This window comes from Helicoverpa armigera, chromosome 19 (genome assembly GCF_030705265.1).
Source record: "Helicoverpa armigera isolate CAAS_96S chromosome 19, ASM3070526v1, whole genome shotgun sequence".
Classification (NCBI taxonomy): domain Eukaryota; kingdom Metazoa; phylum Arthropoda; class Insecta; order Lepidoptera; family Noctuidae; genus Helicoverpa; species Helicoverpa armigera.
In genome coordinates, this window is record NC_087138.1 from 6,050,792 (window position 1) to 6,065,907 (window position 15,116).

At 35.7% G+C, this 15,116-nt stretch overlaps 4 protein-coding genes and 1 long non-coding RNA gene across 5 annotated transcripts; 2 read left to right on the forward strand and 3 right to left on the reverse strand.

Annotated features, from left to right (window-relative positions):
- Positions 1–649: 649 nt before the first annotated feature.
- LOC126055522 (uncharacterized) lies at positions 650–1,860 on the reverse strand. The gene has a single exon (XM_049844992.2). The coding sequence runs from the start codon at positions 1,837–1,839 to the stop codon at positions 787–789; it is 1,053 nt and encodes a 350-aa protein (XP_049700949.2). The 5' UTR covers positions 1,840–1,860; the 3' UTR covers positions 650–786.
- Positions 1,840–2,660, forward strand: LOC135118243 (uncharacterized; the record flags this gene model as incomplete). Its single annotated transcript, XM_064039567.1, has 1 exon — positions 1,840–2,660. A coding segment is annotated over one exon (684 nt), but the record flags the coding sequence as incomplete, so codon positions are not given.
- A 5,904-nt stretch (positions 2,661–8,564) lies between these two features.
- Positions 8,565–10,411, forward strand: LOC135118218 (uncharacterized). Its single transcript, XR_010277435.1, has 3 exons — positions 8,565–8,803; positions 8,938–9,136; positions 9,416–10,411. It is a non-coding gene; the product is annotated as an uncharacterized LOC135118218 (long non-coding RNA).
- Positions 10,412–10,446: 35 nt separating this feature from the next.
- On the reverse strand, positions 10,447–11,259 carry LOC110380315 (putative nuclease HARBI1). Its single transcript, XM_064039569.1, has one exon. The coding sequence runs from the start codon at positions 11,206–11,208 to the stop codon at positions 10,447–10,449; it is 762 nt and encodes a 253-aa protein (XP_063895639.1). The 5' UTR covers positions 11,209–11,259.
- Positions 11,260–13,291: 2,032 nt separating this feature from the next.
- LOC135118244 (uncharacterized) lies at positions 13,292–15,116 on the reverse strand. Its single transcript, XM_064039570.1, has 2 exons — positions 15,023–15,116; positions 13,292–13,861 (listed from the first exon to the last, which is right to left on the reverse strand). The coding sequence occupies exons 1-2, from the start codon at positions 15,029–15,031 to the stop codon at positions 13,292–13,294; spliced, it is 579 nt and encodes a 192-aa protein (XP_063895640.1). The 5' UTR covers positions 15,032–15,116.

Consider the following 15,116-nt stretch of genomic DNA (forward strand, 5'->3'; position numbering starts at 1 on the left):
AAAATAATAGATTACTAGTAGCATAATCGATGAAAACTTTTAGACTATCTTTCATCCCTAATTATATTAGAAATGTGAAAGTAATTTTATCTGTGTGTTACGTAATCACACTTTACAGGCTGAACCAATCGAGATGAAATTAGGCACAGAGAGGGATTGGAGATAGACACTTTTTATTCAGGGGACAGAAGTAGCTCTCCCGGGACACAAATGAAACCATGGGCGGAAACAAATATAAATTTGTGACAACAAATTGTATTTATCAAATAATGTAAATTTATTGTTTACTAGCTTTTCTTCACGTCCCAAGGTAATTTCTTCCAGTACCCGGGTAAAAAGTATCATATCTCAGTCTATAAACTAGTCATCAATCAAATTGATTTCGCCGTTTTTGGTGTGATAACATAACAATTTCGAATTTATAATCACCTTATGTGAGGTGGAGACGGGTCGCTAGTAACAAACAAAATATACATTATTTGAGTTTATTATTAAAGAAAGTCTTATATGCATACTATTAACATACTTACTTGATGAAAATCGTAGGGCGCTAGACACTCTCTGGCTGAAGACTTGGGCTGCGTATTTGACCTGCATCTTTGGGATTTTGTTCTTGATAACATGTTTTCTGTTATTTAAATAAAAGTACTTTTACGGATTTTATCGCGGTTATATTATATTATTTAATCCCGACGTTTCGGATCCTTTACAGCATCCATGGTCACGGGCAGACTAAGGTGTTGGTCGTCTTGATATATTAGTTACAAACAGCTACCCTACATTTTGTTAATTATTATTGACAATCCGATTCACGCAAAACGAGCTAACTGTATCCTTAGGTCGAGCAGTTGTAGGCTTGGATTTTGATTTAATAGTTTCTATGATGGGATTCCAAGCAGGTGGTATGACCCAGCCATCTTCTCTATTGAAATTTGGATGTTTTTTAATTTCAATAGCCTCGCGAATCATCCTAGGTAGGAATCGGTTTTCTTTTGCAAGGACTTGTGGTTTATCAAATCTGATGTAATGCTGGGCCTTGTCTAGTGTGTGTTCACAAACTGCTGACTGTCTGGAACGGCGGTGTTTGACATCGGCGATGTGTTCTTTTACGCGGGTCCCTATGCTTCTTTTAGTTTGGCCTATGTAAGAGAGACCACAATCACATTCAAGCTTGTATACACCCGCATCTTGTAGAGGTATGTGACACTTGACAGGTGGTAAGAATTGACTAATCTTCTTCAGCGGCTTGAAGTAGGTTTTGATTGAAGCTCGCTTCAAGATGTAGCCAATCTTGTCTGTGACTCCTCTTATGTATGGAAGAACAGCAGGTAGACGCTCAACTGTGGCTGGTTTCACGCGGGTTCTGCGACGAGGGCGCGGTACTCGGAGCTTGTTGTCGTGCAGTACTTGCTTAACATGTTGAAGCTCAGCACCCAGGTGTTGTTCATCGCAGATCCCACGTGCTCTCTGAAACAATGATTTACCAACGGTAGATAACTGTGTTGGGTGGTGGTGGGACTCACCATGAAGGTATTTGTCTGTATGGGTTTTCTTCCGATACACAGTGTGACTCAAGGTGTTATTAGGGTTACGGATAACCAAAACATCTAAGAAAGCTAAGGAGTTGTTTGCCTCTGACTCCATAGTGAATTGAATTTTGGGGTTTATGGAGTTAAGATGATTTAAAAATGCTGTGACTTTGTCAGATGGTAGTATTGTGAAAGTATCATCTACGTACCGCTTGTAGAATTTGGGTGTTATGGGTGCAGATTGCAGGGCTCGCTCCTCAAAATCCTCCATGAAGATATCAGCAACAATGGGAGATACTGGGGAGCCCATTGCTACACCATCCACTTGCGTGTAGAACACCACCTGGGTGCTGAGCTTCAACATGTTAAGCAAGTACTGCACGACAACAAGCTCCGAGTACCGCGCCCTCGTCGCAGAACCCGCGTGAAACCAGCCACAGTTGAGCGTCTACCTGCTGTTCTTCCATACATAAGAGGAGTCACAGACAAGATTGGCTACATCTTGAAGCGAGCTTCAATCAAAACCTACTTCAAGCCGCTGAAGAAGATTAGTCAATTCTTACCACCTGTCAAGTGTCACATACCTCTACAAGATGCGGGTGTATACAAGCTTGAATGTGATTGTGGTCTCTCTTACATAGGCCAAACTAAAAGAAGCATAGGGACCCGCGTAAAAGAACACATCGCCGATGTCAAACACCGCCGTTCCAGACAGTCAGCAGTTTGTGAACACACACTAGACAAGGCCCAGCATTACATCAGATTTGATAAACCACAAGTCCTTGCAAAAGAAAACCGATTCCTACCTAGGATGATTCGCGAGGCTATTGAAATTAAAAAACATCCAAATTTCAATAGAGAAGATGGCTGGGTCATACCACCTGCTTGGAATCCCATCATAGAAACTATTAAATCAAAATCCAAGCCTACAACTGCTCGACCTAAGGATACAGTTAGCTCGTTTTGCGTGAATCGGATTGTCAATAATAATTAACAAAATGTAGGGTAGCTGTTTGTAACTAATATATCAAGACGACCAACACCTTAGTCTGCCCGTGACCATGGATGCTGTAAAGGATCCGAAACGTCGGGATTAAATAATATAATATAACCGCGATAAAATCCGTAAAAGTACTTTTATTTAAATGTCTAATATTCGCGTAAGTGTCAGAAATCAATATGTTTTCTGTTAATTTATTGACAAGTCTTATTTCATCATCCCCTAATCCTAACCATCCAATCCAATCCTCCCATCATCTAATTCTAACAACATTTCTATGTGTTCCCATTTAGCCTTTTTTTGTTTCCCGATTCTGAGTAAACTGAGCATTTTTTCTAACAAATTATTTCTGACTCCCTTGAGCAAATGTGGCGTATCAAATAGAGGAAATATCTTTGAATTTTCAATTTCAAATTCTTTGGAGTTATACTCCATGCCTTTCCTCAAGTATTTTTCTCTGGTTTCAATCCAATTATCAAAACACAATCGTGAGCCGCCAGTAGTCCGGATATCTTGCCAAGGTCTCGCGAATGGAATAATCGGTGTCCAAATTCAAAGCCAAGTAGTAACAGGTATGCTGGGATCTCACACCCGTATTTATAAAGAAGTAATTACTTGTTGCTAAGTAATTTCTTAATTAAGTCATTACTTATGGTTAGAATTCTTAAATACAAAATCTCATTCTATAGTTGAGTAACACACGTTACTTACTTGAGCAAATGCTTAAGTAATAGTCGACGCTTGATGGTTGTTTCTGTGTGGCAACACTTCGTGACCACGTTTCGTTGCATAAAATAGCAAACATAAGGTCTAGATTACTTGTACAAAACCTTGCAATAATATTTTTATATTACATTATTTTACATTCATAATAACAATAGCGTTGTATAAAGTAGTTTGAATTGTAAAAAGTATATTATTGTCATATAATTTTGTTGGTACAAAAACAGGAATGCTTGGAGAAACAAAACGTTTGACATGGTATAACCCTACTAAATTTAAATGTTTACTTTTGACACATGGATTATATGCCGACTCGTGAACTTTTACTTAGACAGATAATACGTTCAATTCTGTCAAATAGTACCGGTCATTGTATAAACCACGGAGGACAGAAGACTAGCGGAGGTGCCCTAACGTAAAATCTCCTAACAAAGCAACGCGCCAAAATTCGGGTGAGCGGGGGACGAGGAACGTTACTGGCTCCACCCGTGCTCCACCCTTATACGCCTTTTATGGGAAGCCACCCATTTTTTGTAAATCCATCTAGTAGTAGGGGAGGCCTAGAAGGGATTTCGGGATTTACTCAAGCGCGGCAGATTAGTATATAGGGAGGTACCTATTACCCCATTTAACACCTCCACCAAATATAAGCCCTGTATATGCAGCCGCGCCTCTAGAATAAAGGATCAGATTAGTAAAAAAAAAATTATCATCTGACATTCTCCAGCGCGTCAGATTAAGATAGGGTAAGTTAGTTATATGCTAAAAAGTGTATATTCCACTAATCTGACAATTTGCGGTTGACGATAAGAAGTAGGAAGGTTACAAACTTGTAAAAAAAAAACGTCATCTTGACTTTCTCGAGCGCGGCTATTTTTTTTTTTATTTTGAAGGGAGTAATTCAACGTTCACGAAAAATATAAAATCTGACGATTCCCGTAAGCCGAAGTAAGGAAAATTAATCGATAAAGTTTAAAGCGTGCAGCTACGTGATGCCGGTATTCTCCTCCCAAGTTTCTATTCCTCTCTCTCTTTTTTCAATTCAATTCATTTGCAATAAGTGATAGTACATTTTGGGTCTTAAATAATCTACACTAATATTATAAAGCTGAAGAGTTTTTTTGTTTGAACTCGCTAATCTCAGGAAGTTACTGGTCATGGTATGCAGATATATTTTGTTTTTAACGAAGACGATTCATTTTATTGGATACTTTTGTTAAATACGTGTGCCTTCCAGTTGCATTGTTTGTCTATCGTGATACCGAGAAATGCCGTTTCGTATACTTCGCCTTTTTATACAGGTCGTGGTGGCCTAGTCATCCGGTTAACATTGGCTCTACTCTGCATAACGTGGTTCACAAATTACGCGCGTAGTGTCGCTTCATCAATGAAAGCAACTGCTACCTCTTTCTATCTGTTCTGCAAGAGTGGCAACGCGCAACTCTACTGGATGGTTTTAAACTAATAAATTAAGTTAAATTTATACGTATTTTGTTTTGTATGAAAATAGCTGGGAAAAAGGCTAGGCAGAGTATTTAGATTTTAGATTTATCTATGTGTATTAAATTGAATAAAAATAGTTTTTGTAAGATTTACGCGTAGATTATTTCCGTCAAGCCATGTTATTATAGATTCTATTGTATTGTTTATGACACATGTATATTTATCAATGTCATTATAATTAAATGTAATTATTATAGAAATGTATGTAATGTATGAGCAGATTGGTACACTCCGCTAATAGCAATGTCATATACATATATCATTGTATGTGCCTTCTTATCGAGAACAACCTTTATTATAACAGCTTTGTTGAAATGTTTGTCCGTTCTGAGATATAGATCAAAAAGTGTGTAAAAGTTGATAGTACTTAGAAGACATACTCGTAGTAGCACTTAGATATTCCTTTAAAAACTTGAGATATCAATGGATTATTTAGTTTTAACTTTTACAAACTTTTTGATCTATATCTCAGGACGGGCAAACGTCAACAAAGCTGTCATATTAAAGGTTGTTCTAGATAAAAAGGCCTAGGTATACTATACAATGATATGTATGACATTGCTATTGGTGGAGTGTACGAGGTTCCGTATATTTGTGTCCATTGTCCTTTATGTTTTTCATACTTATTTGCTTATAAATAAAAGTTTTGTACTTCAAAGAATAGGTACATACTGGTTTATTTACTTGCAATTTTTTCAGTTCTTCAATTTGTTAAAAGGTTTGCAAAATAACTTTCCATTGTCAGATTAAGCGAATTCCTCCAGATAATCGTCAGATTATAAGATGATTACGTTAAGGGTACATAAATGAACCATATATATCTTAATCTGACGCGCTCGAGTATTTCAAAATGGCGATTTTTTTTTGCAATTTCAAGTAATGGCCACGAGTTTAGGTCACGTCGAAATCGTCAGATTATTGCATAAGAGCCTTCGTTTTGGTTCACTTAACACCCCTTTTGATAATCTGACGCGCTCGATAAAAAAATTTTTTTTCCCATTTTTAACCCTTACCTACTACCACCCCCACCATGGAAACAGTCAGATTAATATACGTATGTTTTCAAAATGACGTAGGACGTGCATGCTATTAATATCTGACGCGCTCCAGTATGTCCATGCAACTGTTTTTTTTTACATTTTTGAAAGTTTATAGCCGCTCCACCCACCGATGAAAGTGTGTGTATGTCAGGACATTTTTTTCTTCTTATCATCTAAGCTTCGCAATCTAATAGGTCTCATTGACGCTCGAGTCACTCCCGATTTAGCACTCTCGCCTCCCCTACTATAGCGTGGAATAGGACAATTAAGGTCTAACCCTAAACTAACACCGACCACTAAAAAGTGAAGTAAATACTCAAACTTAATAATTCTTTACATAGTAATTGAATTAGAAAGTTTGAAGAAGCATTCATTTGAAATGACCAAAGAAAAAGAGAAAGATAAAAAAAGTTAGAAAAATAATACTTATACAAGTATTATCGGGTGCAGAGAACTTGCCCCACAACAATTCATTTACCCGCTCAGAAATGAAATAGGTATGATTCTACTCATCCTCCGAGCCTTTTTCCCAAACTATGTTGGGGTCGGCTTCCAGTCTAACCGGATTCAGCGGTATTCGGTATGATTCTACTAGGAACCATTAAACGGAGACTCGATTAAAAATCATTTTTATTCACCACGGGTCTAAAATACCCCCATGGTGTTACTTAAGTATCAACTTATGTCATTGTGTTAGTTCGTCTACTAGCCACTATGGCGTCACAAGCACGAAAATTTGTTCTTTTTGTTCTAGAACCTTACTGATGATGACTGTTGTTCTTTTCGATGTTGCCATATTATGAGATTCACCAAGAACAATGAAAATTTTATTAAACATTTTAGGGACAGCGTTATTCAAATTAAAATTTTCACAACTATATCATATTGACGCATCCACTAGTTGAGGTATTTGATGTGCGTCGAATGTTATCCTGAGTAAAAGTACAGTCAAAAAGTGTGTAAGGGAAGAGAGATATAGGTTAAATATTGCTGAGGATCAAGATAAATAAATGTGTAAAAATTTTCGTAAAAAATTTTATTTAAAATAACACAGTAGGTATTAACAGAAAAATATTCTATAAAGCGATAGACAGGAACATCCTTGTTCATCCATCATAACAAAGATATTCATATTCACTTATCGAGTAATCTTCAACAAAAACATGTTTTTTAGATAAAAAAATAAAAGTTGTGATAATTTTTAAAATAATTGTAGCTTTCAAATAAAACCTCTTTTAAGTATGGGTGATTGAATTTTCTACGACTGGTAACACTGATAAAACTACATCTGTAGTTTTGAACGCATAACCATCAAGGTGGCTGAACCACTTGTAAAGGTAAAAAATAATAGTTTAAAAACTATTATTTTTATTTTTCATACCGAATTCATAGGGCTGCATTTCATTAGCCAATCCGCCACTTTGGGACGGCCGCCATATTGGATTTAGGTTACGTGATTATTATTTTTCGTAAAATAATAAGTCTCCACCTGCCATTTTTACGTGTGCAAATATCGTTATCGGCAGGTGCCATAGTACCATAATTATCCCCATTCCCAGTCCATTAGCATCCCATCCCAATAGCCCTAGTAGTTTTATTCCATAATTAGCAATAGTTTAACACAGAACCGGGGATTGTCCTTGGGTACATTTCTATAGTGTATACAGGGATAATCGTCGGTTTTGTGTTGCCATTTCATTAAAGTTGTCTCTAAAGGGCTTCAGCGTGTTGGCTTTAGCCCCACGTTCGCCTTCCAAAAATCAGTTTGTTTCATAGAAATCAGTTTCTTCAAAATGTATGGAACATATTTTGGAATATTTCGTAGGTATCCAGTTTGGTTTATTTATGATGCGTATCCATGTGTTTCTTATATCATGGTTAACGGGAAATCTAAAAAAGGAAATAATAATTAATTTATGAAATAATATTTTCATAAATTAATACTTATTATTATTGCAACGTGGTCATGCTTTTACTGTATGTATCAATACATACAAATTGTAATACTATATTATTTTTAAAAAGAGTAACCATGGAGTTTCTTGCCCGTTCTTCTCCATAGGAAGCTACTTTTGGAATGGGCAACTAGAATCAAACTTAGTTATAATTTTGACGTTCATAAGTGCTTGTAAAGGCCTAAATGAAATAAATGATTTGACTTTGACTTTGACTTTGACTTTGGTCTATCTGGCCTGACGAACGCAATTTTACTTCAAATATTAAGTCAACTACTTACCGAAAGATGGCGTATTTTAGAAATTTTTAAATTTATGGTTTTTTATTTGTTTTGGTTGGTAAATAAGGTATAAAAAAGCTTTTAGCATGCAAGTAAAAATGAAGCTGCTATTTTAGCCAAAATTGGTACTAATAGTATGCATTGATACGAAAATAATACAAATTCACTAAAAACTTCTAAAAATTCAGCTATTCGACGACAGATGTCTCTAGCAAAAAATATGTTTTAGAGTTAAAATATTACTTACACGTGAAATGTTATCCTGTCAGTATGTTTGAGTTTGGATCCTGAGCAATTTCTACAATTTATAACAGCACACTTCATCGTTTTTATCAAATAAAAAATAAAATATATTCAAATTGTGGTAAAATACGACTAGATGACAAGATGTCAATTTGAAGTGAAGGACGGTATGTGGGCGTTGTCCATCCACGCCTGCCGTGACGTAGTCGTGACGTATTTGACCTACCTGAAGGCGCGTGACCTACCTGCTTTAGGGCATCTCCGCTAGTCTTCTGTCCTCCGTGGTATAAACTTATACAAGGCTTTATTTTACTCTGTGTATTTATTTTGTGAATTTCAAAATATAAATGAAGTAGACATGAAGAAACCGTTCTCGAGTTTGGAAAAGGATTTATTTTTGAATATCATACAAAAATATGATACAATCCTAACCTGCAAACAAACAAACGCTACGAGTGCTTTAAAAAAGAAGCAGTCATGGGAGAATATAGCGAGGGAATTCAATGAATCCTGTATTGTTACTCAAAAGGTAAATATAATATGCTTTGTATACTTTTATTATTTACAAATATGTAGTTTCATTTGTGTACCATGGTCTTTTCCTATGTGTCATTTTAGTATTATGCAGTTACTTTTCTAATTCCATACGTTTCATTGTTTCAGGCATCTACAAAACAATTAATAAAGCTATGGTATAACATGAAGGCAGAGGCAAGGGAGTCTAAAACAAAAGAAAATATTCGCCACTTAACAGGAGGTGGGCCATCTTTTATGGATATGGATCCTATTGATTCCTAAGTCATGGATATAGATAAAAATATCCTTACTAACATTGCTGTGGATATTGACAGCGATATTGATGGTAAGAGATTAAAATGTATAAATGCCTTTTTATTAATAGTCAGAAAACTTTGCAAACATGCCTACAACAACTGCCCAAAATTTCTTTTGAATTGGTTTCTATGTCTTACAGCATAAATAACCATATCACAATAATATAAATGCAATAGGGGTAACTTATAAACTGGATTAACACAGGTTACTTTGGAACCCAGAAAAGTGCAGTGGAATGCAAGCAAAAGCTAGTAGTAGTACATGCATCTATCATTTTATTCTGTGACAATTATTTTTTGTTTTTCAGGGAGCGTAGTCATATTAGGGGATACCAATAATGAAGCTTGGTGTAAAACAGCAGAAGCAACAATGCAAGTTACTCAAGAGGAAAAGGAAATAGAGTTCAAAACTCCTAGCAAAAAGAGTTATGAAAATTTGAGAATTAATAAAATAGATTTACTGAAGTGTAAAATATTGGAAGAAGAATTAGAATTTAAGAAAAAAATGCATGAGGAAGAACTCAAGATTAAAGTTATAGAGAGGGTTCACAAAGAAAATTTGTTTTAAACTGAAATAAAAATAAAACAAAAAGAATTAGAAAAATATGACAAAGAATCAATATGAAACCCTTTCATGTACTTTGGATTTTTCTTGTAAATAAATAAAATATAATGTAAGTGAAAATATTGGTTTTATTTTAAAATTCATTTAAAATGTGTAATAGCGTGAAATTATATTCGCTCGAAGTACCAAACCATCACTGGTACCTGTTGTGCTTGTCGTTGTTGTGTTAGAAGGCTGATGTGCATTATTGTCCACGGTGTCATCAAATTCAAATATGTCATTTACTTCTACTGCAATGTCGTGGAGCACTGCACAAGCCATTATGATATTGGCTGTTGATGAAAGTTTGGTTGCTAAACCGATTTGTAAGCATGGAAAACGTCTTTTCCAAACTCCAAATAAACGTTCTACTGAATTTCTTGATTTTATTTGCACTTTATTATCGCTCTCCTCTTGTGCAGTTCTAGGATTTGAAACTGGAGTCAGTAAATGTCTGAAATAAAGAATGCTTTATTGTTAACAAATGAGCGGTATTGCAGTGAGGTATTTATGATACTTTGATGACCACATGGCACATAGTACTCATACAGTTATAAACTAATATTGTTATGGGATATCTTCCATGATTGTTTTTTTTTATTTTGAGTAAGTAATAACAATATTAGTTTAAAGTTCAAACCGTGAAAGCTTAAAACAGTTCCATACAGTTTTAGTTTTATTGTTTATGAATAATAATAAAATATTACTATACTATTATTTACATATATCCTTGCACTAGGTAGTGCAAGGATATCCTCCATCAGCAAGTAACACCCCATCAATTTCATTATTGCATAACCTTATATTTAAACGCGAGTTTCTATAAATTCGGCTATCATGTGTACTGGCAGCCCAACGTACTACTATATCATATATCATCAAATTAGGGCCACCAACTACTTGCACATTCAATGAAAAATATCCTTTTCTGTTCCGGTACTGCTCTGTATGAAGAATACCTCTAGGCCTGGTGATTTTAATGTGGGTGCAATCGATTGCTCCTACAATATTTTTCAGTCCAGGTGCTCTGCCAATGCAACCAAGGTTTTCGAAATCATCCTTTGTTTTCCTCAAATTTGCAGGAAACTTGATAAAATCTGGCATTAGCAATGCCAATGCTCTACTAACTCTCTTCACTATATTACACACTGTCGATTGAGAAATATGCATGATATCTCCACATACAATCTGAAAGCTTCCAGTGGCATGAAAACGTAAAGCAGTTAGCAACTGACACAGTGGAGTTAAAGGAAGCCCTCTTTGTGTCTCTGATTGTAAAGTGTCTTCAATTCTCGGTAAAATAACATGTCTCACAACACTTTTGGTGAAACGAAATCTCTTTTTAAAACAATCTTCCGAATAGTCATGAAATGGATCCACATCACGAAAGTAAACTTTGGGATTTCTAGGTTCAGCAACTTCTATCTCCTCTAATATATTATCATCTATATTGTCTACAACAGCAAAAACCGCTTCGATACTATCCAAAGTGTCCATTTTTATTCAAATAACGTCAAAGTAGTGCTTTGTCGTAAAGGAAATGGTGACTATTACTTGGCTGAGAATTCTAACTTTTGACAGTTCTAAGTTTGAGCAATTACTTAACAATAGAAGACAAATCGTTACTTAAGTAATTACTTTTACTCAAGTACTTACTTTTACTTCTTTATAAATACGGGTGTCAGAATCCGTAGGAAGAAAGCCAAGTCGTCCAATTTTCTTATCCAAAAGCACTTTAACATCAACACAACACAGCAACGAAAACAGCGGAACAGAAAAAAAACGGTCAAGTTTGAAAAATCTGTCATCGACAGACTCATAGAGTACTATAGACGTATTAGTGTATTATCTATGCTATAGACTTAAATAAAATTTCTTTATTTTTTAATTACTCGCATTCATAAAGGATCATGCCCATATTAGTATGGAGACAAAAGTCAGCAACGCCATGCAATGCCCAAATTCCAGTTCTATGTCATACGATAGCTTTACAGCCATATTTGTAAGATATCTAGATTTAATATTATATAAAGCACTATATAAAGCGATTCAAAAGATATTGGACATTAAACATGATAAATTCCCACTGGTTTTTTATACATTTTATCGTTTATAGACAGCATTGCTATTAGTTTTTCACTAGGAACTTCATGATCACCATGAATTCATGACTTAATTGTATGTTATTAGATAAACATGTCAGTTATTTGAATATATTGTATGCATTAAATGAATATATACATGGGCCAAAAGACGAGATTCCAGACCGTAATAAATAAAGCATGATTGAAACGATGTCATGTATTGCAATATCAACAAGAATGTCTTATTTTTTTATTTTTTAACCGGTGCTTTTTAAGACTTCAAATTATCATCATAATTCTAGTTTTTATTTAATAGGGTTATCTTGTAATATACTTTCTCTGGGCGTTACTGGGGCACAGATGGCCATGGTCCTTTTTGTATGATTATTTTAGAAATATTTTATTAATTACGAAAAATAATGCCGTATATTAATCATTTTCACACCAAATATTGTAGCTGCTGTCATCTGTTGAAAAAATGCGACAATACTCTCTTAATAATGTTTAACCTTAATCACAAGGTGGCGCTAGTTTTGCTACAAATTTTTGGTACTGTGATTTGTATGGAACTTTCACCCCCCTGGTAGCGAGTGGTGTCTTCACGGCGAGCGTCGCCTTCTAAAGGCGCCCGCTTGATCGCTGTGTGGGTGGATCCGCTGTTTTGATTCTTTCTTATTTATTTTGTTTTTTTTTTTTTTTAAATTGGTCGGAAATGCGTGCTTAACACTAAAAATAATCAGTTTTTATAATACTCATCACAAAACTACTAAAGGCACTGAAATCCAACAAAAATATCAGAAGTTATCGATTTTCAAAGTTATTCAACTGAAGCGGTAATGACGTATATTATCTGGTAATAGCCGCGTACCCACCTAGCGTACAGGCTCGCGCGGCAGCCTCGGTGTCCGGATCGCGAGCGATGGCTCCCTCGGCAGCCTCAGTAGTTTTGTTCAATTTACACGAGGCCGCCTCGCGAGGCAGGCTGAGCCATCATAAGTCCGAGAGTATTCGTAATGGACAGTCGTGTATTTTCAGCTGCAGCTATTTTCCTAGCTGCTTATTGTTTAAAGAAACGAAAACAGTCACGTATCAAGAAAAAACCTAGACGCTTCTGGATTAGAAAAATTTATGAGCGTCGCCACCAATATGGAAATAGATTACTTGGAGATTTAGTATATGATCAGACTGTACATAATTTTACACGAATGTCCGTACAAGAGTTCGAAAATTTGTGCTCATTGTTGTCTGATAAAATCAATAAGTGCGATACAAAATACAGAGAAGCAATCACTGTGAAGGAACGAGATTTAATAACTTTAAGATTTTTAGCAACCGGAGATTCTTATAGCAGCTTGCAATATTTATTTCGAGTATCGAAGCAGAGTATCTCAAGAATGGTTCCAGAAGTTTGTGACGCTATTATTGAAGCCTTAAGTGATTATGTAAAGGTAAATAAAAATAATTTGACAAAATTAAAATTCAATTGTTTATTTTAATTACAATTCAGTGATAGTTTCGAATCCAACATTGGCATCTGGTGATGGTGTAATGGCATGAGAAGACGTAGCGGTATGTGATGCTGATGATGAAGTGCCAGATGAGTCCATTGTAGAGGAATTACTGTACTGCTGTGTATAGTATCCTGTATTAATTTGTTGTTGCGCGTATTTCCCTATATCGGCTTCAAAAATTATATTATTGATAGCGTTCTTAACATTCGCTAATGTGTGCGGATCATATTTTCTTAGCTCGTTGGCTATGTGTCTTCCAAATGAAGAGTATGGATCGGTGATGTCGATCGAAGACTTTTGCAAGCATTCAAGGGCTTCTGCGAGCATGATATCTGCCGAATCTTCCTGTGGCTGCGTTTTCTTTGGATTATGTCGTTTTTTTTTACGAGCAGGTTCTGATGGTGAAGGCATGCTAGCTTCCGAGGCTAGGTCTTGTAGTTGTGGTGGTGGCGCTTCCTCGATGCTAGCCTCCGGCAATTGCGACTTGGTCGGAGCGTTTTCAGTCTCTGTGTGTCTCTCTACGTCAGAAGTTTGTGAAGATTCCGGTATTGCCTCCTGAAAACATAATTTTAATTAATAGATCAATTTGTGGTGCAGTGTGAATGTGTATATAATTTGGCAGGACCCTACGTTTAATCCGATTGGAAGCTAAAGTTTAACGTCCGTAGTATTTAATACTTTCAAGTACCTTAGTAGCGATATCTTAAATATTTTTCTAGAAGGATTCTCCATTGCTTGAACGTCTTCGGACTACCACTAAAAGAGGCCAAATATGGAGTGGTGTATAGTACCCAATACAACCACTCATAGGGGCCAAATACGTTTAGTCTGAATACTTTCAAACAGCGGAGGGTCCTGTCATGCTGAGTACTCTATAATTTTTTTACAGATCCCATCTACAGAAGAAGAGTGGCTTGCTATATCAAATGAATTTGAAAATAAATGGAATTTTCCCCACGCTATTGGAGCGATGGATGGAAAACATGTTATGTTGCAGGCACCGATTAACAGTGGCACTGATTATGATAATTACAAACAATTTCCAAGGATCGTGCTTTTTGGATTAGTTGATGCTAGCTACAATTTTTTGTATGTAAATGTTGGTAGCAAAGGGCGAATCTCTGATGGTGGTGTTTTTAAAAACACAACGTTGTATAAAAAGCTAGAAAAGAAAGAATTGAACGTGCCTAAAGAGAAGATATTGGAAATACCATATGTAACAAAAGTTCCTTATTTTATTTTATCTGATAAAGCCTTTGCACTCAACGAATATACCATGAAACCATTTGAGGGCAACCCAGAAAATGGTTCTAAAGAAAGAATATTTAATTATCGCCTTAGCCGAGCTCGGCGTGTCGTTGAGAATGCATTTGGAATATTAAGTGCCATATTTCGCGTTTTTAGAAAACCTATCTTACTAGAGCCAAATAAAGCAACAAAGGTAGTCTTAGCAGCTGTATATTTGTACAACTACATCCGAAAAAATACTTCAACTAATCTTATTTCACCGGAATTGTTTGACAAAGAACTTGATGGCGCAATGATTCCTGGCCAATGGAGAAATGAAATAAATGAAGTTACATTCGCACCAATTGCAGCGTGTCCAAGGCGTAGTTCTAATAACGCAAAAGAAATACGGTTGCACTTGGCAGAACATTTTATAACTAATGGTTCTATACCATTTCAAAATCATTATGCATAGTTAAAAATTCTTACATTCGGCATCGTTTCCCGAGTGTCACCAGTTTCATTTTTATCCTTAAGAAAATGGAAATAAGGATATCCAAACCACTTTGAATTATAAACATCT

Excerpts from the sequence above, each read along its gene's own strand:
- LOC126055522 (XM_049844992.2), bottom strand. The coding sequence starts at position 1,839 with ATGGGCTCCCCAGTATCTCCCATTGTTGCTGATATCTTCATGGAGGAT.
- LOC110380315 (XM_064039569.1), bottom strand. The coding sequence starts at position 11,208 with ATGGACACTTTGGATAGTATCGAAGCGGTTTTTGCTGTTGTAGACAAT.